The 23,344-nt window shown below is 55.1% G+C and overlaps 1 protein-coding gene across 1 annotated transcript in view; it reads right to left on the reverse strand.

Annotated features, from left to right (window-relative positions):
* FASTK (Fas activated serine/threonine kinase) overlaps nucleotides 1–23,344 on the reverse strand; it is a 52,725-nt gene that overhangs the window by 14,389 nt on the left and 14,992 nt on the right. Inside the window, exons 7-9 of the mRNA XM_045004289.1 lie at nucleotides 21,504–21,595; nucleotides 12,132–12,741; nucleotides 10,470–10,584 (exon numbers count right to left, since the gene is read on the reverse strand). Of these exons, the coding sequence (XP_044860224.1) occupies nucleotides 10,470–10,584; nucleotides 12,132–12,741; nucleotides 21,504–21,595 (817 nt within the window). The remainder of the gene's footprint in view (nucleotides 1–10,469; nucleotides 10,585–12,131; nucleotides 12,742–21,503; nucleotides 21,596–23,344) is intronic.

Raw genomic sequence — 23,344 nt, forward strand, 5'->3', positions numbered from 1 at the left:
TCACAGTCTGCTTTGGTCTTAACTATCTTGAGCAGTTTAGTATCATCTGCAAACTTTGCCACCTCACTTTTTATACCCTTTTCTCCAGATCATGAGTAAGTTGAATAGGATTGGTCCTAAGACTGACCCTTGGGGAACACCACTAGTTACCCCTCTCCATTCTGAGAATTTACCATTTATTCCTACCCTTTGTTCCCCATCTTTTAAGCAGTTCTCAATCCATGAAAGGATCTTCCCTCTTATCCCATGACAACTTAATTTACACAATAGTCTTTGGTGAGGGACCTTGTCAAAGGCTTTCTGGAAATCTAAGTACACTATGTCCACTGGATCCCCCTTGTCCACATGTTTGTTGACCCCTACAAAAAACTCTTAATAGATTAGTAAGACACGATTTCCCTTTACAGAAACCATGTTGACTGTTGCCCAACACTTTATGTTCTTCTATGTGTCTGACAATTTTATTCTTTAAGATTGTTTCAACTAATTTGCCCGGTACCGACGTTAGATTTACCGGTCTGTAAATGCCGGGATCACCTCTAGAGCCCTTTTTAAATATTGGCATTACATTAGCTAAATTCCAGTCACTGGGTACAGAAGCTGATTTAAAGGACAGGTTACAAACCATAGTTAATAGTTCTGCAATTTCACATTTGAGTTCTTTCAGACCTCTTGGGTGAATGCCATCCGGTCCTGGTGACTCACATCCAGCTTCTCGTCACTGTAACCCCTAGGTCCTTTTCTGCAGAACTGCTGCCTAGCCATTCAGTCCCTAGTCTGTAGCAGTGTATGGGATTCTTCCGTCCTAAGTGCAGGACTCTGCACTCGTCCTTGTTGAACCTCATCAGATTTCTTTTGGCCTGATTTCTCTACGTCCCTCTGTATCCTATCCCTAACCTCTCTACAACTACTCCCACTCCTCCCAGTTTAGTGTCATCTGCGAACTTGCTGAGGGTGCAATCCACGCCATCCTCCAGATCATTAATGAAGATATTGAACAAAACCGGCCCCAGGACCGACCCTTGGGGCACGCCCCTTGATACCGGCTGCCAACTAGACACGGAGCCATTGATCGCTACCCGTTGAGCCTGACGATCTAGCCAGCTTTCTATCCACCTTATAGTCCATTCATCCAGCCCATACTTCTTTAACTTGCCGGCAAGAATACTGTGGGAGACCGTATCAAAAGCTTTGCTAAAGTCAGGGAATAACATATCCACTGCTTTCCCCAAATCCTCAGAGCCAGTTATCTCATCATAGAAGGCAATTAGGTTAGTCAGGCATGACTTGCCCTTGGTGAATCCATGCTGACTGTTCCTGATCACTTTCCTCTCCTCCAAGTGCTTCAGAATTGATTCCTTGAGGACCTGCTCCATGATTTTTCCAGGGACTGAGCTCGGTCCCGCTCTGTGCCAGGAAGGGATAACCCTCCATCTGCTGTGCTGAGCCAGTCAGCGCCCAGGCTTTCAGGGCAAGACATGGAGACTTGGGGGGCAGTTTGCTTTTGAACCTGCAGCTGCAAGTCTGGCTGCCTGGGGAGGCAGACTGGTGGCTGTGTGGACGGATGCAGCAGGGCTGGGAGCCAACAGAAGCCAGGACAATAAGGGGCTGCATCCTATGAGCTGGGGTGTCAGGGAAACGGGAGGAATGTTCTCATAAGAGAACTTCAAATCAGAGGATGAGGGAAACAGCCTGGAGAGACCCTGGGCTGGCACCTGCTCTGGGGCAGACGAGACGACATCTGCTCTTCTTGTCGGTGGCAGAGCAGGTCCATCATAGCCGGGCCCCGCGGGCGGAACACAGAGAAGAGTCCTTCAGAGCCCACCCCGCCCCATGGGAGCTCAGTCCTGGCTGCGAGGTGAGCCAGCAGAGTGTGGCTTGTTCCTGGGAGGGGATGGGCCCTGGGAGCTACCCTGTGCAGAGAGAACCATGTCCTAGCTTCTCACTTGCAGACTGGGGTGAGCAGGACCGGCCCTGCCTGTTAAAATTAAATTAAATTAATGGAGATATCCTATTTCCTAGAACTGGAAGGGACCTTGAAAGGTCAAGTCCAGCCCCCCTGCCTTCACTAGCAGGACCAAGTACTGATTGTGCCCCAGATCCCTAAGTGTCCCCCTCAAGGACTGAACTCACAACCCTGGGTTTAGCAGGCCAATGCTCAGACCACTGAGCTATCCCTCCCCCATATACTATATACTGTTGCTACAATACCATGTGGAGGTGGCTCTCAGGATCTCACTGCTCTCCCTCACAGGTTGCTGAGATCACATGGAATTCCAGCATACGGATATAGCAGGGGACCCTACACCTGGAGTTCATAGCTGGTTTAGAGCGCCCTCCACCATCTGCGGTCAGAGGGGTACAGAAGGGTAACCCTTTGCACAATCTGAGGACTGTGTCTGCCAAGCTAAGGGTTATGCCTGAGGCACATGGCAATACGCGAAGGAGACTGCTGAGCAGAGATGGGAACCGCCTATCGGGGAAGGGTATCTTTGGGTACAGACTGGCTAGCCTAGTTAGGCTTTAACCCAGGTTGGATGGGGGCAGGAGACAAAAGCCCACAGGTACATTGAAAACATGGAGACCTTGGAGATGGGTCAGAATCTGGGAGGAGCATGGGCTGTTATAGGAGGGACAAAGGAGAGACAAGAGAACATAGCGGGGAAATCAAATCAGTATCTTATTTGTCCGTATACTAGTGAGAGAAGCAGGGGGAATAAGCAGGAAGAACTCGAAATGCTAGTGAATAAACAGAACTATGTATAGTTGGCATCACAGAGACTTGGGAAAACACGCATGACTGGAATATTAGTATAGAAAGGTACAGCTTGCTCAGGAAGGACAGACAGGGGAAAAGGAGGAGGTGCTGCCCTCTATATAAAAAATGTACACACTTGGACAGAGGTTGAGATGGAAATAGGAGACAGACTTGTTGAAAGTCTCTGGGTAAGGGGGTAAAAACCAAGGGTGAGGTCATGGTAGGGGTCTACTACAGACCACCTGTCAAACATACAGCTACAGGTAGCATAAAATCCCCCCTTTACCTCTAAAGGGTTAAGAAGCTCAAGTAACCTGGTTGGCACCTGACCAAAAGGACCAATGAGCGGAAAAGATACTTTCAAATCTGTGGGGGAAGGTTTTTGTTTTTTGCTGTGTGTTCTCTCCGGGTCAGCGAGGAACCAGGGCAGGGAAAATACATCTCCCCAAGCCATACCTGAACTAAAGGCCTCTGAGATTACAAATTTCAGAGGGGTAGCCGTGTTAGTCTGGATCTGTAAAAGCAGCAAAGAATCCATCCGACGAAGTGGGTACTCACCCACGAAAGCTCATGCTGCAAAACGTCTGTTAGTCTATAAGGTGCCACAGGATTCTTTGCTGCTTTTAAGATTACAAATTGTAAGTAACAGGAAGGAAATGTGTTAGATTATCTTTTGTTTTAGCTTGTGAATTTTCCCTGTGGTAAGAGGGAGGTTTATCCCTGTTTTTGTAACTTAAAAGTTTTGCCTGGAGGGGAAATCCTCTGTGTTTTGAATCTTTTTGTTACCCTGTAAAGTGATTTTACAGAGGTGATTCTTTTACCTTTTTTTAAATAAACTTCTTGTAAGAACCTGATTGTTTTTCAGTGTCCTAAAAACCCAGAGGTTTGGTCTGCGTTCACTTTGTAAACAATTGGTTGGTATATTATTCTCAAGCCTCCCCAGGAAAGGGGGTGTAGGGGCTTGGAGGGATATTTTGGGGGAGGTAGGGCTCCAAGTGGCCCTCCCTAAATGTTTGTGTAAATCACTTGGTGGTGGCAGCAGTACTCATCCCAGGACAAGGAAGAATTTGTGCCTTGGGGAAGTTTTTAACGTAAGCTGGAGATATAAGCTTAGGGGGTCTTTCATGCAGGTCCTCACATCTGTCCCCCAGAGTTCGGGGGAGGGACCCTGACACCACCTAACCAGGAAGAAGAGGTGGATGAGACTTTTTTTTAAACAACTAACAAAATAATCTAAAGCACAGGACTTGGTGGTTATGGGGGACTTCAACTACTCAGACATCTGTTGGGAAAAAAACACAGCAGGGCACAGATTATCCAACAAGTTCTTGGAATGTATTGGGAGACAATTTTGTATTTCAGAAGGTGGAGAAAGCTACTGGGGAGAGGCTGTTCTAGATTTGATTTTAACAAATAGGGAGGAACTGGTTGAGAATTTGAAGGTGGAAGGCAGCTTGGATGAAAGTGATCATGAGATGGTGGAGTTCATGATTCTAAGGAATGGTAGGAGGGAGAACAGCACAATAAAGACAATGGATTTCAAGGAGGCGACTTTAGCAAACTCAGGGAGTTGGTAGGTAAGATCCCATGGGAAGTAAGTCTAGGGGGGGAAAACAACTGAAGACAGTTGGCAGTTTTTCAAAGAGACCTTGTTAAGGGCACAAGAGCAAACTATCCCCCTGCGTAGGACGGACAGGAAGTCTGGCAAGAGACCAGCCTGGCTTAACCAGGAGATCTTCAATGATCTGAACCTCAAACAGGAGTCCTACAAGAAGTGGAAACTCGGTCAAATGACAAAGGGTGAATATAAACAAACAACACAAATCTGTAGGGACAAAATGAGAAAGGCCAAGGCACAAAACGAGCTCAAACTAGCTGGAGACATAAGGGGTAACAAGAAAACATTCTACAGATACATTAGAAGCAAGAGGAAGACAAAGGACAGGGTAGGCCCATTACTCAGTGAGTGGGGGAATGTGACGAAGTGGGACTGTTCTTAATGTTTCCTCTGAATACTGTGTGGGTGCCTCAGTTTCCCCAATGCATTTCTTAAGTCTCCAGCGTGCATAAATGGCCGTCACTCTGTCTCCTGGCAACAAAGGGCCGGGGCCCTTCCCCCCTGCAAGGGGATGGCTAAAGGTGAACAAAGATCAGGTGACCTCCTGGACTGGGAAAGAGACAAAGGCCAGAAATGAGGGACTGGAGCGGGTTTCAGTTTGGGGCTGGCTGGGGACGGGGAGTGAGGGCAGACGTGGGGGTCTGGCTCACTGGGCCCCAAAATGGACCCGGCCGAGGGGTCCCGTTCTCTGTACCTACAACCTCTGTTTTAGACCCTGTTCCTGCCATCTAATAAATCTCTGTTTTACTGGCTGGCTGAGAGTCACGTCTGACTGCGAACTGGGGGTGCAGGACCCTCTGGCTTCCCCAGGACCCCGCCTGGGTGGACTCGCTGTGGGAAGCGCACGGAGGAACATATGCTGAATGCTCCAAGAAGAGATCCAGGAAGGTGAAGCTGTGTGAGCTTCTTGCCCTGAAGTGAGTCTGCTCCAAGGGACAGGCGGCTCCCTGAAGTCCTGACTGGCTTTGTGGGGAGCAGTTCCAGAGCATTGCCCGGGGACTCCGTGACAGGGAACAACAACAGAAAATGTGAGAAATGGTAGAGGTGCTAAATGACTGTTTGTTTTCACCAAAAAGATTAGTAGCAATCAGATGTCTAACAGTAAACACCAGTGAAAATGAGGTAGGATCTGGGGCTAAAATAGGTTAGATCACTTCAAGTCACCAGGGCCTGATGAAATGCATCCTAGAATACTCGAGGAGCTGACTGAGGAGATATCTGAGCCATTAGCGATTGTCTTTAAAAAGTAATGGAAGACGGAAGAGTCCAGAGGACTGGAAAAGGGCATATCTAGTGCCCACCTATAAAAAGGGAAATAAGGACAACCCGGGGAATTACAGACCAGTCAGCTTAACTTCTATACCCGGAAAGATAATGGGCAAATAATTAAACAATCAATTTGCAAACACCTAGAAGATAATAAGGTGATAAGTAACAGTCAGCATGGATTTGTCAAGAACGAATCACGTCAAACCAACTTAATAGCTTTCTGTGACAGGGGAACAAACCTTGGGGGGGAAGTGGTAGTCGTGGTATATCTTGACTTTAGTAAGGCTTTTGACACTGTCTCGCATGACTGTCTCATAAACAAACTAGGGAAATACAACCTAGATGGCGCTACTATAAGATGGGTGCAGAACTGGCTGGAAAACCGTTCCCAGAGAGTAGGTATCAGTGGTTCACAGTCAAGCTGGAAGGGCATAACGATCCCCGCAGGGATCAGTTCTGTTCAATGCCTTCATCAGTGATTTCGATAATGGCATAGAGAGCGCACTTATAAAGTTTGCAGACGATACCAAGCTGGGAGGGGCTGCAAGTGTTTTGGAAGATTAGGATTAAAATTCAAAATGATCTGGACAAACTGGAGAAATGGTCTGAAGTAAACAGGATGAAATTCAATAAAGACAAATGCAAAGTGCTCCACTTAGGCAGGAACAATCGGTTGCACACACACTAAATGGGCAATGACTGCCTAAGAAGGAGTCCTGCGGAAAGGGATCTGGGGGTCATAGTGGATCACCAGCTAAATATGAGTCAACAGTGTAACACTGTTGCAAAAAAAGCAAACATCCTTCTGGGATGTATTAGCAGGAGTGTTGTAAGCAAGACACGAGAAGTGATTCTTCTGCTCTACTCTGCGCTGATATGGCCTCAACTGGAGTATTGTGTCCAGTTCTGGGCCTGACATTTCAGGAAATTGGAGAAAGTCCAGAGAAGAGCAACAAAAATGATGAAAGGTCTAGAAAACATGACTTGTGGGGGAAGATTGAAAAAACTGGGTCTGTTTGGTCTGGAGAAGAGAAGACTGAGAGGGGACATGGTAACAGTTTTCAAAGTACATAGAAGATTGTTACAAGGAGGAGGGAGGTAAATTGTTCTCGATAACCTCTGAGGATAGGACAAGAAGCAATGGGCTTAAATTGCAGCAAGGGAGGTTTAGGTTGGACATTAGGAAAAACCTCCTGTCAGGGTGGTTAAGCCCTGGAATAAATTGCCTGCGGAGGTTGTGGAGTTCCTGTCATTGGAGGCTTTTAAGAGCAGGTTGGACAAACCCCTGTCAGGGATGGTCTAGTTATTGAGTGGAGGGGATTAGACCAGGTGACCTCTCAAGGTCCCTGCCAGTCCTACCTTTCTCGGATTCCCTGACGTTTAGTGGGCTGAGAAATAGACCCCAGACAGCCTCGGAGCGGGTGGAGGTGAACTCTGGCGAGTGGTGTCATGTGTATGCTCGATACCATGTAACCCAACAGCCCAAGCCAGGTTCTTGTTGCAGTTGCAGAGTTTCCCTTGGGGAGGAGACCAGGGATGGCCTGACACCTCTCGAGGGAGGCATGGCTCTGCCCATGGGCAATCTAGACAGCCCCTGGGAGGAGACAGGCGACTTCCTGTAATTCACTCTCAGTCATAAGGAGCGAAAGGCTGAGGGCAGGTTAAGGCGTCTCTCAGGGTGTGCGCCAGCCCAGCCAGGCATTCTGTGAACACTGCAAACAGCTAGAGCCTTGTATCGTAACACTCCTGTCGTGCTGTGAAGCAGAGGCAGCCTCTGGGCTGGACGAACCACTGTGTGAAAACTCACATGGGGAAGGTTGACAGCCACATGCCAACCCTGAGCATCTAGAGGGCGTGAGGGAGGCTCGTGTTGCCTTCTGAACTGGAGCTGATGGACTAGTTCAGTCACCTCAGGTCCAGGAGAGGCCACCTCCCGCTTTTCTTCTGGGATAAGTGGTGAGAACAGAAGCCCCTTCCTTTGAACTCCTGAGATGGGCCTTCTTCGGCTCCTGTGGGAGACAGGGATGGGGGCGGGACGCATGGAGCAGCCTCTGGTAGCTGCTGTGATGTAATCCCAGCCCAGGCCTGGGAAAAATGGGAAAGTGCAACAAAAGCAGAGTAGAGTGGAGGCTGTGGTGGGATCGGTATGAGGCTCTCAGACCCGAACGCCAGTTCTCCTCCTTGGGGACAATATAGGGGGGTGGTAGAAGAGATGGGAGCTCCCTGCAGGAGAAGCGATGTTTTCTCTGAGCAGTATAGTCAGCTACCTCTGTCGGCAGGAGGTTCTCTGTCCAAACTGACCCCGCTCTCGACATATACACCTGCTACCACGAGAAAACCACATCCCCAGGGAGCTCAGCGTTCCTAGAGTCCTTCAGGGCGTGCGACGACCCATCCGGATGGGAGCTAATGGTGCAGTCCCTGGAGGGGAAGATCTTCAGTAGCATTTTGGAGCTCTCTGGCAGCCCCTGAGGGTGGGAGGCAGGATGCCCAGGCTGGGCCAGGGCCACTTGCAGAGAGGTTCTAACCCCTGCATTCCTTGGCTCAGGCTACACACAGGAGCTTGTTATCAGGAAGACACTTTGTGCCACCCCAGCCCCTTGGCACGTCTGGTGAATGGGGCCTGATATTTGCTGTGCAGCCGCAGTGATGCCCAAGACCAGGCTTTGGTGTGCAGGGATCCAATCTCAGAGACCCTTCTCCGTCAGGGCGGCTCTCTGCAGCCCCACGGTAAGGTGCCCAGAGCAGGATGAGAGCAGAGGTACTCGTAGTCGGATCCTGCCTGGCCCTTCCCAGGTTTATTGGCATTGCCTGGGGGCAGGGTGAGGGGACGTTATCAAACAAGTTATGTGCTTTCTCCTGCATGGCTCAGAGGCCCATATCTAGGGCACATGCCCCTCTTCCCAGCAACTCCTGGAAGGACCTGAAGTCAGTGGGGGGAGGGAGGGGGTCACTTTCTTCCTTCGCCCTCTGTTCTCCTCTCAATCATCCTCAGATTCCTCTTCAGCTCTGAGGTTCTGGTTATCTGATCAAGGAAGAGGATCTGGGGTGCTTGACGGAAGGTCCCGAGGCAGCAGGCCAGAGGGACAGGCCAGGGTGGACGCAGGGCCTGAGGTGATGTAGCAGGGCAGAACCAGATGTCTGAGGTCTGGGTGTGCTGTGGGGCGGCATCCAGGTGCCCCTTGACTGACTCCTAGGGAAGTCCTAGCAGAAGGTGTTGGCTGCCTGGACTCTGGAGAAGGGGCACAGGGGTATATTTGCTCTAGAGGAGGTGCTGCCCCCCCGGGTCGGCAGAGAAAATCCTAGTGCCAAAGGGAGCTGGCGCAGTAACATCGGTACCAAGGCTTGAGCTGTCAGTAGTTACAGATCTGCTGGCACTGCTGGAGACTCGTGCCGGTACCAGGTCCTGATATCTGCATTGGTGCCGGCACCCAGAGAGAGTCCTCGGTACTGGGGCTAGAGTCTGCGTTTAAGGCCAAAAGGGTCTCCAATATATCACAGCCCTCCATGCCCCCCACGCCAGCAAGGACTAAGCGGGAGCCACTGATGCCAGACGAGGCAAAGGGCCAGCGGTGCTGCACCAGGCAGAGACAGCTGGCGTTTGGGCCTGAGACAGAGTCGGAAGGTGCAGAGGCTGAGGCCATGTACCCCGGGTACGGCGCACCGATCTGCCCCGCCTGGAGCAGGCAGTGGTGCTGCCAACATGCCAGCCAGACCAGCCGAGCTCGCTCTTGGGGACTGAGGATGCTGCTTGGCACTGGCGGAGGGAGATCTCTATTCACTGGGTGTTGATGGAGCGGTATCTCAGGGTGGAATGTCCACCAGCAAAGCTGGAGCAGCGAGCCACTGGGCGCATGACCTGGAGCGAGTCTGGAGGAGTGGGACCAGCACCGAGCGAGAGGCCAAAGCACGCTGGCACCGGCCGAGTCCCTCACAAGGCCTAGGGGTGGCTGAAGGCCAGCGGGCACAGGCCAAGCCGTGAGGCAGCCAGGAGCCAGCGGAAGAAAAGAGGAGGCAGCAGGCAAGGGGCACCCCCAGACTGAACTAGCCGGCCTCAGTAACGCAGATTGGCTGAAAAGGTGCAGGTGTCACAGACAAGCCAGGGCTCGCTGCCATAGGCACGCCGAGGAGTGGAGCCCGGTTTGAGGGGATGGGGGGGGCACCAGGGTATGCAGACAGAGCAGGCCCCGCTGGATGCTGCTGACCCACGATTCCTGCCTCTAGAACGGGGTCCCCAAGGACGGGGCCTGGAAGAGCTACCTGCCTGCCCACCTCTTCAATTGCCACCCTAGGGTGCCCCTCAGACTTTGGCTTCTGCCGGCCAACAGCAACTGCTCTGGATCAGTGACGCTGCCCAGAGCCACTGAGCTGCTCTGATGTGTGCTGGGCACCCAGCGGGAGCTCTGGGCAGAGGCGCCTGGCCCTCCCCACAGGCAGCGTGTGCAGGGAGTGGACATGCCATGCTCACCCCCGTTGGCAGTGGAGAGCAGCCAGCGAGGGCGGGGCCAAGCTCTGCGAGCCTGTGACAGGCACCGAGTGTCGCCATGGGGCAGGGGACGGCAGCACCCCCTGCTCAGCCGCTCAGGCTCACAGCTCTGGTCTGACAATGGGTGACTGTCTGCGGATCCCCAGAGCCTCACCTCCGGGGCTGTCAGGCAGAGCCCCCTTCGCCCCACAGCCCCTGCCGCTCCCTCAGGGATGGACCCGCCCCACACACTGCCCTCTAGTAACTCCCCTCCAGCCTGCAAGGCACCCGCCCAGCTCAAGCACCCGGGAGAGGGGCACGCGGGGCCAGCCCAGCCTCCTCAGACCCAGGCCCCTTACCTGAACCAGGCAGTAGCCCAGCAGCTGCAAGTGCCTGTCCCTCATGGCTCGCGAGCCCACCAGGATGTCGGAGTTCTGGCAGTAATGCCACTTGTCATTGACTGAGAGGACCACCCTGCAGAGGACAGAGCGGGGGGGGAGGGGGAGCATTACCCTCTGCCCAGTACCCCACAGCCGGGGGAGGGGAAGGGGGGCCGGGGGAGGGGGAGCCGAGGGCAGCAGGGTTATACCCCAGACACCCCACGGCCGGGGGAGGGGAAGGGGGGCCAGGGGCCGCCCCATGGCCGGGGGAGGGGGAGCCAGGGGCAGCAGGGTTATACCCCAGACACCCCACGGCCGGGGGAGGGGAAGGGGGGCCGGGGGTAGCGGCATTATACCCCAGACGCCCCATGGCCGGGGGAGAAGGAGGGCCGGGGGCAGTGGCGTTATACCCCAGACGCCCCATGGCTGGGGAAGGGGAAGGGGGCCCGGGGGCAGCAGGGTTATACCCCAGATGCCCCACGGCCGGGGGAGGGGAAGGGGGGCCGGGGGCCGCCCCATGGCCGGGGGAGGGGAAGGGGGGCCGGGGGCAGCAGGGTTATACCCCAGACACCCCACGGCCGGGGGAGGGGAAGGGGGGCCGGGGGCAGCGGCATTATACCCCAGACGCCCCATGGCTGGGGAAGGGGGGCCGGGGACAGCAGCTTTATACCCCAGACGCCCCATGGCCGGGGGAGAAGGGGGGCCGGGGGCAGCGGCGTTATACCCCAGACGCCCCATGGCTGGGGAAGGGGGGCCGGGGGCAGCAGCTTTATACCCTGGACGCCCCATGGCCGGGGGACGGGAAGGGGGGCCGGGGGCAGCGGCATTATACCCCAGACACCCCATGGCCGGGGGCGAAGTGGGGCCTGGGGCAGCGGCGTTATACCCCAGACGCCCCACGGCTGGGGGAGGGGAAGGGGGGGCCGGGGGCAGCGGCGTTATACCCCAGACACCCCACGGCCGGGGGAGGGGAAGGGGGGCCGGGGGCAGCGGCGTTATACCCCAGACACCCCACGGCCGGGGAAGGGAGGCCGGGGACAGCAGCTTTATACCCTGGACGCCCCACGGCCGGGGGAGGGGAAGGGGGGCCGGGGGCAGCGGCATTATACCCCAGACGCCCCATGGCCGGGGGCGAAGTGGGGCCTGGGGCAGCGGCGTTATACCCCAGACACCCCACGGCCGGGGGAGGGGAAGGGGGGCCGGGGGCAGCGGCGTTATACCCCGGACACCCCACGGCCGGGGAAGGGAGGCCGGGGACAGCAGCTTTATACCCTGGACGCCCCACGGCCGGGGGACGGGAAGGGGGGCCGGGGGCAGCGACATTATACCCAGATGCCCCAAGGCCGGGGGGCAGAGGATTGACTCACATTGGCCCCTAGACACCCTGGATGGGCCTGGGGCATGTTACCCACTAATGGGCACGCTGCACCCATACCCTGTGGCTGAAGGAGGGGAGAGGATGTGGCGCAGATGGGGAGGTGCACCCTGGTCCTTACCGCCGGCCGGGGGTGAGGTTTGCCCAGTCCTGAGCCTGCTCTGGACCGATGCCCTACAGGGGATGAGGGGCGGGGCTGATGGAGGGGACTGGGACAGTGCTGGGGGAACGGAGCCGGGGAGCCCAGATCTTGCCCTGCCCAGTACCTCTGAATCTCTTCAGCTCCCTGCAGCCCGTCACTTGGCCCTCTCTTGGGGCTGGGCAGAGCACAGGGCTCCTCAGCTGGGGCCGCCTTCCCCTTGTCCAACTCCTCCTGGGCCTGCTGCCCCCTGCGATCAGGCCCCGGGCCGCCGGCTGTTGCCTCCCCCTCCTCCAGGATCTTGCTGATAGGGAACTGGAAGAGGACGGCTGTGGAGGTGCCCCTGGGGGAGCAGTCAGATGTGGCGGCCGGCTGCGGGGCCAGGCACTCCGAGGGGCTGCTGAGCGTGGAGCTGCCCTGGCTCTCCAGCGAGTGCTCTTTGCTCAGGCTGCAGTAGTAGTCCGATGGGGGCTGGTAGCAAGGGCCCCCTGGGGCAGGGCAGAGCGTGGGCAGGAAATGCCCAGTGAGGGTGCTTTCCCGGGGGCCCTCCGGGCTGCTGGGCGCCTCCGGAGCGAATGGTGCGAAGTCCTGCAAGTCAGCGGTGAGGGCCAGGACGCTGGAACGCAGGCAGCTGGCAGCAGGGGGCACCCCAAGGCGGGCACAGGTAACCTTGTAGGCTGCAGGGACATGGGCAAGAGGCAGGACCGTGCCCGAACGGTTAATCCACAACAGGAAATCTGCAGAGACAGAGCGTGGATCAGAGGCAGGAGCTGCTGCTGCAGGGTCCATGGAGTGGGGCTCAAGGCATCACTACATACCCTAGGGCCTTAGGGACAGAGCCGGCAAACAGGGGCACCCAGGGGCTGGTGGGAGCCCTCAGACGCACCCCCGGGGCACCAGCTGCCAGGCATGCCAGAGCAGGGATACGTCTGTCACACTGGGAACTCCATTTTATGGAATCTCCATGCTAGAGCGTGCCCCACACCCTGCTGCAGCCCCCCGCGGCCCAGCGTGTCATTTTGGAGTGAGTGACTGACCTCTAGCAGAGTGACTGTGTCCCAGAAGTGGGCGCAGAGCAACCTAGGGCCTTTGCCACTGATTGTCTCGCTCACCCGGACACCCACCAGAACAATCAACTCCACACAGGAGCCTGGATGGGGGCAGGGGGCTCAGGGCCGAGGGGGACAGTGACAAAGTGGGAATGATCTTAATGTTTTCTCAATGCAGGGGGGGGGTGGCACTATATGTGAAAGAAAATGTAGAATTAAATGAAGTAAAAATCTTAAGTGAAGCCACATGTTCCATAGAATCTCTATGGATAGTAATTCCATGCTCTAACAAGAATATAACAGTAGGGATCTATTATCGACCACCTGACCAGGACAGTGATAGTGACGATGAAATGCTAAGGGAAATTAGAGAGGCTATCAAAATAAAGAACTCAATAATAGTGGGGGATTGCAGTTATTCCCATAGTGACTGGGTACATGTCACCTCAGGACGAAATGCAGAGACAAAATTTCTCAATACTTTAAATGACTGCCTCTTGGAGCAGCTGGCACAGGAACCCACAAGGGGAGAGGCAACTCTCGATTTAGTCCTGAGTGGAGCACAGGATCTGGTCCAAGAGGTAACTATAACAGGACCGCTTGGCAATAGTGACCATAATACAATAACTTTTAACATTCCTGTGGTGGGAAGAACATCTCAACAGCCCAACACTGTGGCATTTAACTTCAGAAAGGGGAACTATGCAAAAAGGAGGTTAGTTAAACAGAAATTAAAAGGTACAGTGACTAGAGTGAAATCCCTGCAAGCTGCACGGACACTTTTCAAAGACACCATAATAGAGGCCCAACTTCAATGTACACCCCAAATTAAAAAACACAGTAAAAGAACTGAAAAAGAGCCACCGCGGTTTAACAACCATGTAAAAGAAGCAGTGAGAGATAAAAAGTAGAAGTCAAATGCTAGTAAGGTAAATAGAAAGGAGCATAAACACTGCCAAATTAAGTGTAAAAATGAAAAGCCAAAAACGAGTTTGAAGAACAGGTAGCCAAAAACTCCAAAGGCAATAATATAATGTTTAGTACATCGGAAGCAGGAAGCTGCTAAACAACCAGTGGGGTCCTGGACAATCAAGATACAAAAGGAGCGCTTAAAGATGATAAAGTCCTTGCGGAGAAACTAAATGGATTCTTTGCTTCAGTCTTCACGGCTGAGGATGTTAGGGAGATTCCCAAACCTGAGCTGGCTTTTGTAGGTGACAAATCTGAGGAATTGCCACAGATTGAGGTGTCACTAGAGGAGGTTTGGGAATTAATTGAGAAACTCAACAGTAACAAGTTACTGGGACCAGAAGGAACTCAAATGTGAAAATGCAGAACTACTAACTATGGTTTGTAACCAGTCCTTTAAATCGGCTTCGGTACCCAATGACTGGAATTTAGCTAATGTAACGCCAATATTTAAAAAGGGCTCTAGAGGTGATCCCGGCAATTACAGACTGGTAAATCTAACATCGGTACCGGGCAAATTAGTTGAAACAATCATAAAGAATAAAATTGTCAGACACAGAGAAGAACATAAATTGTTGGGCAAAAGTCAACATGGTTTCTGTAAAGGGAAATCATGTCTTACTAATCTATTAGAGTTCTTTGAAGGGGTCAACAAACATGTGGACAAGGGGGATCCAGTGGACATAGTATACTTAGATTTCCAGAAAGCCTTTGACAAGGTCCCTCACCAAAGGCTCTTACGTAAATTAAGCTGTCATGGGATGAGAGCGAAGATCCTTTCATGGATTGAGAACTGGTTAAATGACAGGGAACAAAGGGTAGGAATGAATGGTAAATTCTCAGAATGGAGAAGGGTAACTAGTGGTGTTCCCCAAGGGTCAGTCCTAGGACCAATCCTATTCAACTTACTCATAAATGATCTGGAGAAAGGGGTAAAAAGTGAGGTGGCAAAGTTTGCAGATGATACTAAACTGCTCAAGATAGTTAAAACCAAAGCAGACCGTGAAGAACTTCAAAAAGATCTCACAAAACTAAGTGATTGGGCAACAAAATGGCAAATGAAATTTAATGTGGATAAATGTAAAGTAATGCACATTGGAAAAAATAACCCCAACTATACATACAATATGATGGGGGCTAATTTAGCTACAACTAATCAGGAAAAAGATCTTGGCGTCATCGTGGACAGTTCTCTGAAGACATCCACGCAGTGTGCAGTGGCAGTCAAAAAAGCAAACAGGATGTTAGGAATCATTAAAAAGGGAATGGAGAATATCTTATTGCCCTTATATAAATCCATGGTACACCCACATCTTGAATACTGAATACAGATGTGGTCTCCTCATCTCAAAAAAGATATACTGGCACTAGAAAAGGTTCAGAGAAGGGCAACTAAAATGATTAGGGGTTTGGAACAGGTCCCATATGAGGAGAGATTAAAGAGGCTAGGACTTTTCATCTGGGAAAAGAGGAGACTGGGGGGGGATCTGATAGAGGTATATAAAATTATAAAATAAATAAATGAGATATACCTATCTCATAAGGCTGGAAGGGACCCTGAAGAGTCATTGAGTCCAGCCCCCTGTCTTCACTAGCAGGACCAAGTACTGATTTTGTCCCAGATCCCTAAGTGGCCCCCTCAAGGATTGAACTCACAACCCTGGGTTTAACAGGCCAGTGCTCAAACCACTGAGCTATCCCTCCCCCATTATGAATGATGTGGAGAAAGTGAATAAGGAAAAGTTATGTACTTGTTCCCATAATATAAGAACTGGAGGCCATGAAATGAAATTAATGGGCAGCAGGTTTAAAACAAATAAAAGGAAGTTCTTCACACAGCGCATAGTCAACTTGTGGAACTCCTTGCCTGAGGAGGTGGTGAAGGCTGGGACTATAACAGCGTTTAAAAGAGAACTGGATAAATTCATGGAGGTTAAGTCCATGAATGGCTATTGGCCAGGATGGGTAAGGAATGGTGTCCCTAGCCTCCGTTTGTCAGAGGATGGTGATGGACGGCAGGAGAGAGATCACTTGATCATTACCTGTTAGGTTCGCTCCCTCTGGGGCACCTGGCATTGGCCACTGTCGGCAGACAGGATACTGGGTTGGATGGACCTTTGGTCTGACCCAGTACAGCCATTCTTATGTTCTCTGAATACGGTAGTGTGCCTCAGTTTCCCCTATGTGTTACTCAAGTGTCTAGGTGGTGGGATAAGGGTGTGATTGTTGCAGAGACTCCTAGAGGGCAGGTGTGACTGCGACTGGCTGCAGAGAACAGCCAACACTCTGGCCTGGCACCTGAAGGCCAGGCCCCCTGCTCTGCAAGAATGAACCCAGAAGTGTTGGAGAACAGAGACCATGTGACCTGCTAGCCTGGGAAAGACACAAAGGATGGAGGAGGGGCAAGGGGCCTGATGGAGGCCAGGCAGCTGGATGGGGTCAGGCTCCGGGGTTGTTTTTTTTTGGGGGGGGGGAAGAGAACGAGAGCCCAGGGCTCTGGATCCCCCCAAGATGGACTTGGCTGATTGTTCCTGCTCCCTGTGCTAACAAGCTCTGCTCTACGCTGGGTTCCCCATGACTAATAACCTGTCTGTGTCACACGCTGGCTGGGAGTCACTGCTGGCTGCGGAGCGGGGGGCAGGGCCCTTTGGGGGTGTGAGGCTCCCCAGCTGTCCCATCTAGGGGGATTCGCTGCAAGGAGCTCATGGTGGACAAGGGGCTGAGCACTTTCTGGAGGGGGTGGGGGTCACGCTGCATCAGAGTCCTGGCTCAGCTTCTTCCCCAGACTGTGACGCCCGTGACCAAAAGCCTGGATGGGGGCAGAGGCTGGACGCCCTCAGCCTGGGCTCAGGGGGTCAGAGCCCAAGGCACCTGTGGAGCTGTACCAGCGACCCCTCCTTGTGGGGACACAGCTTCCAGCAGCAAGAGGGCGTTTCCCTACAGCTAGCACCAGGCCCGAGTGAACCAAGGTGACTTTCCCCAGCAGAGCTGCGTTTGCACTGGGGCCGTCACGGGGGGAGAAATGTCAGAGAGATGCTAATGATCCCCCCACATGACACACCTCTCCTGCAGAGCAGGCCTAAGGCCAGACCTGCTGGGGGTGCTTGGCCAGGTAACTACATGGCATATTTCACCGTACCAGCACAGCGCTCCGGGGAGTGCAGCCCCGCGAGCCCGGTAACAGCACTGCCCTGTGGGGCTCGCTGTGTCTACACCAGGGCCTTCTGCTGGCCCAGCTCAGTCAGTCACCGCATCCCCGGCTGTGTGGGCAGGAGTCCGTAGGGCAGACTTGGCGCGTATTTCAGGGGCTGGCCTCTGAAGGGGGCAGGCCACCACCATGTACAAGCAGCCCAGGCTAAGGAGAGGAGGCAGGAAGGGCTGCCTGGCCTGTGGACACTGTCGGAAGCCAGGACTCACTAGGGGTAGTACAACATCGTGAAGGCAGCAAGAGCCGTACCTCTCCAGTGGTCCAGAATGGCCTTTGCTAAGCCTGTGGCCCTGCTGTCCTGCCACAGTGTCCCTGAGGGGTTCCTGAGAACCAGCGCCCAGCCCTGCACTCCTGGAGGCAGGACTCAGAGGGAACCCATTCAAGCAATGGGGCTTGGGGCTGGGTGTGGGAGGTCTAGGGTTGCTGGGCCCCGCTCCCCAAGGAAGGGTGATGGACCTGAGGTCTGCACCTGGCAGTGTGCCTCAGAGCCCAGAGCTAGGAACAGTGCTCCTGGGCCAGCTGGGCCACATGGGATCCAGCCACTGGGCTCACTCATGAGTGGGGCCCTTAGAGAGCAACTGGGCTGGGGGTGGCATGAGGCTGAGCCACATCAGTATCCTGGAAAATCCCCCCCCCCCTTGTAATATGGGTGCAGGGCTAGGCCTGTCCGGAGGGGGGGAAGTCACCGCCCTGGGAGCCCTCACACACAGGGGTGCAGGGTGAGGCCTGTCTGGCAGGGGAGGAGGGGTCACCACCCTGAGGAGCGCCCCCCCCCCCCACACACAGGGGTGCAGGGCGAGGCCTGTCTGGCGGGGGAGGAGGGGTCACCACCCTGAGGAGCCCCCCCCACACACACACGGGTGCAGGGCGAGGCCTGTCTGGCGGGGGAGGAGGGGTCACCACCCTGAGGAGCTCCCACCCCCCCCCCCCACACAGGGGTGCAGGGCGAGGCCTGTCTGGCAGGGGAGGAGGGGTCACCACCCTGAGGAGCGCCCCCCCCCCCACACACACAGGGGTGCAGGGCGAGGCCTGTCTGGCGGGGGAGGAGGGGTCACCACCCTGAGGAGCCCCCCCCACACACACACGGGTGCAGGGCGAGGCCTGTCTGGCGGGGGAGGAGGGGTCACCACCCTGAGGACCCCCTCCTCCCCCCACACACAGGGGTGCAGGGCGAGGCCTGTCTGGCAGGGGAGGAGGGGTCACCACCCAGAGGAGCCCCCCCCCAGGGGTGCAGGGCTAGGCCTGTCCGGAGTGGGGGAAGTCACCGCCCTGGGAGCCCTCACACACAGGGGTGCAGGGTGAGGCCTGTCTGGCGGGGGAGGAAGGGTCACCACCCTGAGGAGCTCCCACCCACCCCCACACACAGGGGTGCAGGGCGAGGCCTGTCTGGCAGGGGAGGAGGGGTCACCACCCTGAGGAGCCCCCCCCCCCAGGGGTGCAGGGTGAGGCCTGTCTGGTGGGGGAGGAGGGGTCACCACCCTGAGGACCCCCTCCACACACACACAGGGGTGCAGGGCGAGGCCTGTCTGGCGGGGGAGGAGGGGTCACCACCCTGAGGACCCCCTCCTCCCCCCACACACAGGGGTGCAGGGCGAGGCCTGTCTGGCGGGGGAGGAGGGGTCACCACCCTGAGGATCCCCTCCTCCCCCGACACACAGGGGTGCAGGGCTAGGCCTGTCTGGAGGGGGAGGAGGGGGTCACCACCCTGAGGACACCCTCTTTCCCCCCCCGCACACCACACACACACAGGGTGCAGGGCTAGGCCTGTCCGGCAGGGTTGTCACTGCCCTGGAGTGACCTGCAGTGAGGCTGGCTGAGCCCAGGAAGATTTTGCTCCTTCCATCTTTCCAGCCCCAGTAAACTCCCCAAATTCTCTCCGGCGTCTCACACTTGTTCTGAGAGGCTCAGCTCAGCCAGGGAGGGGTCTCCCCAGGCCCCACAGGGAGGGGGCATTCCCTGCTCCCCCGGGGGCCTGTGTGCCATCTCCTCTCCCGCAGGACGCGTTTCCTCAGGGGTGCCTGGAGCCTACAGTCAAAGATCTGCCTGCACGCCCTGCTCCCTGAGGAGAGTTGGCAGTTTTTCAAAGGGACACTATTAAGGGCCCAAAAGCAAGCTATTCCGCTGGGTAGGAAAGATAGAAAATGTGGCAAAAGACCAGCTTGGCTTAACCACGAGATCTTGCATGATCTAAAAAATAAAAAGGAGTCATCTAAAAAGTGGAAACTAGGACAGATTACAAAGGATGAATGTAGGCAAACACCACAGGAATGCAGGGGCAAGATTAGAAAGGCAAAGGCACAAAATGAGCTCAAACTAGCTATGGGAATAAAGGGAAACAAGATGACTTTTTACCAATACATTAGAAGCAAGAGGAAGACCAAGGACAGGGCAGGCCACTGCTCAGTGAGGAGGGAGAAACCGTAACAGGAAACTTGGAAATGGCAGAGATGCTTAATGACTTCTTTGCTTCGGTCTTTACTGAGAAGTCTGAAGGAATGCCTAACATAGTGAATGCTAATAGGAAAGGGGTAGGTTTAGAAGATAAAATAAAAAAAGAATAAGTTAAAACTCACTTAGAAAAGTTAGATGCCTGCAAGTCACCAGGGCCTGATGAAATGCATCCTAGAATACTCAAGGAGCTAACAGAGGAGGTATCTGAGCCTCTAGCTATTATCTTTGGAAAATCATGGGAGACGGGAGAGATTCCAGAAGACTGGAAAAGGGCAAATATAGTGCCCATCTATAAAAAGGGAAATATAAACAACCCAGGAAACTACAGACCAGTTAGTTTAACTTCTGTGCCAGGGAAGATAATGGAGCAAGTAATTAAGGAAATCATCTGCAAACACTTGGAAGGTGGTAAGGTGATAGGGAATAGCCAGCATGGATTTGTAAAGAACAAATCGTGTCAAACCAATCTGAGAGCTTTCTTTGATAGGATAATGAGTCTTGTGGATAAGGGAGAAGCGGTGGATGTGGTATACCTAGACTTTACTAAGGCATTTGATACGGTCTCGCATGATATTCTTATAGATAAACTAGGCAAATACAATTTAGATGGAGCTACTATAAGGTGGGTGCATAACTGGCTGGATAACCGTACCACAAGCTAAATATGAGTCAACAGTGTGATGCTGTTGCAAAAAAAAGCAAACGTGATTCTGGGATGCATTAACAGGTGTGTTTGAGCAAGACACGAGAAGTCATTCTTCCGCTCTACTCTGCGCTGGTTAGGCCTCAACTGGATTATTGTCCAGTTCTGGGCACCGCATTTCAGGAAAGATGTAGAGAAATTGGAGAGGGTCCAGAGAAGAGCAACAAGAATGATTAAAGGTCTAGAGAACATGACCTAGGAAGGAGGCTGCAAGAACTGGGTTTGTTTAGTTTGGAAAGGAGAAGACTGAGAGGGGACATGAGAGCAGTTTTCAGGTATCTAAAAGGGTGTCATGAGGAGGAGGGAGAAAACTTGTTCACCTTAGCCTCTAAGGACAGAACAAGAAGCAATGGGCTTAAACTGCAGCAAGGGAGGTTTAGGTTGGACATTAGGAAAAAGTTCCTAACTGTCAGGGTGGTTAAACACTGGAATAAATTGCCTAGGGAGGCTGTGGAATCTCCATCTCTGGAGATATTTAAGAGTAGGTTAGATAAATGTCTATCAGGGATGGTCTAGACAGTATTTGGTCCTGCCATGAGGGCAGGGGACTGGACTCGATGACCTCTCGAGGTCCCTTCCAGTCCTGGAGTCTATGAATCTATGAAACCCCCAGGAACGTTACTGTGACGAAGTGGGAATCTTCTGGCTGTGTTATGTGAATGCTGAGTGGGGAGTATTAACCTGAGAAGGTTGCAGGGGAGTTTTGCTGGGACTGCCTGCCTTGGGGAAGGGAGCATACCTGAGCATGTAACATGAGAACCCAGGAGGGGGGTTGAAGGCCAGGTGACACCTCTGCCCGGGAAAAATGGACAAAGGACACAAAGGCTGGGGGAGGCTGAGTGAGAGGCTGCAGGAAGTTTCAATTTGGAGCTGTCTGGGAAATGGAGAGGGGGCCCGACGGGGCTTGGGCTTCCCAACGGGGCTGTGGCCTCCCTGGGGCCCCCAGATGGACCTAACCTAAGGGGGGGGTCCTGTTGTCTGTACCGGCAAGACCTGTTTTGGACTGTGTTCCTGTCGTCTAAATAAACCATCTGTTGTACTGGCTGGCTTAGAGTCATGGTGAATCGCAGGAAGCCAGGGGTGCCGGGTCTAGTCTCCCCCACACTCCGTGACAGTTACCTGTGCAGTATCCGGGGGGCAGCACCTCGTCCTGCCGGTAGCACTCCTCTCCCACTAGCTGCCTCAGGGCCTCAGCCACCAGCCCCTTGTAACTGAAGGGAGGAATAAGGGGGGTCACAGCAAATCCCAGTCAGGACCCCCAGCCACCTCCCACCTCCCCTCTGCTGGGCTGCAACGCCCACGCCCGTCAAACCCGTCCCTCCTGAGGCCACAGGGCGCTATGGGCCCTGCCACTGCGGCTGCCCCACTAAACCAGGGCTGGTCCACACCAGACTGACCCAGCCCCGTTGCTCAGAAATCCACCCCCGCCCCATGCAATGTAGTTAGGCCACCCTCTAGCACTGTCTACACTCTACAGGGAGGCTGAACTCATCCAGCCCTAGCTCCAGCCTCTTGGGAAGGGGCCAGAGCACTGGGCTGACCCCTCCCATTGCCCTGTCTCCACAGCAGCTCTACAGCGGTGTAGCTGCAGCACTGCACCGTAGAGCGCCTAGGAACGTGCCCACTGCAGGCAGAGTGCCAGCCCTAGCCGTGGGCACAGCACAAGCCTCCCCCGTCTCGCACCCCCGGGCCGGGCGCCTCCCCTGCTGCTTCGTAGTAGGAAGCTTCTCCTCCCAGAGCAGGAGGTGCAGAGCCAGTGGGGGACTGGGGAGGGGAACAGCACAAAACTGAGACACACACACACACCCCCCATCCCCCAGGCTGGACACCGCCCCTCTGACCCGTATGGCCTGGGCACTGGGCCCTCCGACACCCCCCTTCCCCCAGGCTAGACACCGCCCCCTCTGACCGGTACGGCCTGGGCACTGGGCCCTCCAACACCCCCCCTTCCCCCAGGCTGGACACCGCCCCCTCTGACCCGTACGGCCTGGGCACTGGGCCCTCCGACACCCCCCTTCCCCCAGGCTGGACACCGCCTCTCTGACCCGTATGGCCTGGGCACTGGGCCCTCCAACACCCCCCCTTCCCCCAGGCTAGACACCGCCCCTCTGACCGGTATGGCCTGAGCACTGGGCCCTCCGACACCCCCCCTTCCCCCAGGCTAGACACCGCCCCTCCGACCCGTACGGCCTGGGCACTGGGCCCTCTGACCCCCCTTCCCCCAGGCTGGACACCGTCCCTCTGACCGGTACGGCCTGGGCACTGGGCCCTCCAACACCCCCCCTTCCCCCAGGCTAGACACCGCCCCCTCTGACCCGTACGGCCTGGGCACTGGGCCCTCCGACACCCCCCTTCCCCCAGGCTAGACACCGTCCCTCTGACCCGTATGGCCTGGGCACTGGGCCCTCTGACCCCCCTTCCCCCAGGCTGGACACCGCCCCCTCTGACCCGTACGGCCTGGGCACTGGGCCCTCCAACACCCCCCCTTCCCCCAGGCTTGACACCGCCCCCTCTGACCCGTACGGCCTGGGCACTGGGCCCTCCACCACCCCCCTCCACCAGGCTAGACACCGCCCCCTCTGACCCGGAGGGCCTGGGCACTGGGCCCTCTGACCCCCCTTCCCCCAGGCTGGACACCGCCCCCTCTGACCCGTACGGCCTGGGCACTGGGCCCTCCGACACCCCCCTTCCCCCAGGCTAGACACCGTCCCTCTGACCCGTCTGGCCTGGGCACTGGGCCCTCTGACCCCCCCTTCCCCCAGGCTGGACACCGCCCCCTCTGACCCGTACGGCCTGGGCACTGGGCCCTCTGACACCCCCCTTCCCCCAGGCTAGACACCGTCCCTCTGACCCGTATGGCCTGGGCACTGGGCCCTCTGACCCCCCCTTCCCCCAGGCTGGACACCGCCCCCTCTGACCCGTACGGCCTGGGCACTGGGCCCTCTGACACCCCCCTTCCC

The sequence above is a fragment of the Mauremys mutica genome, chromosome 2, assembly GCF_020497125.1.
Source record: "Mauremys mutica isolate MM-2020 ecotype Southern chromosome 2, ASM2049712v1, whole genome shotgun sequence".
NCBI lineage: Eukaryota > Metazoa > Chordata > Testudines > Geoemydidae > Mauremys > Mauremys mutica.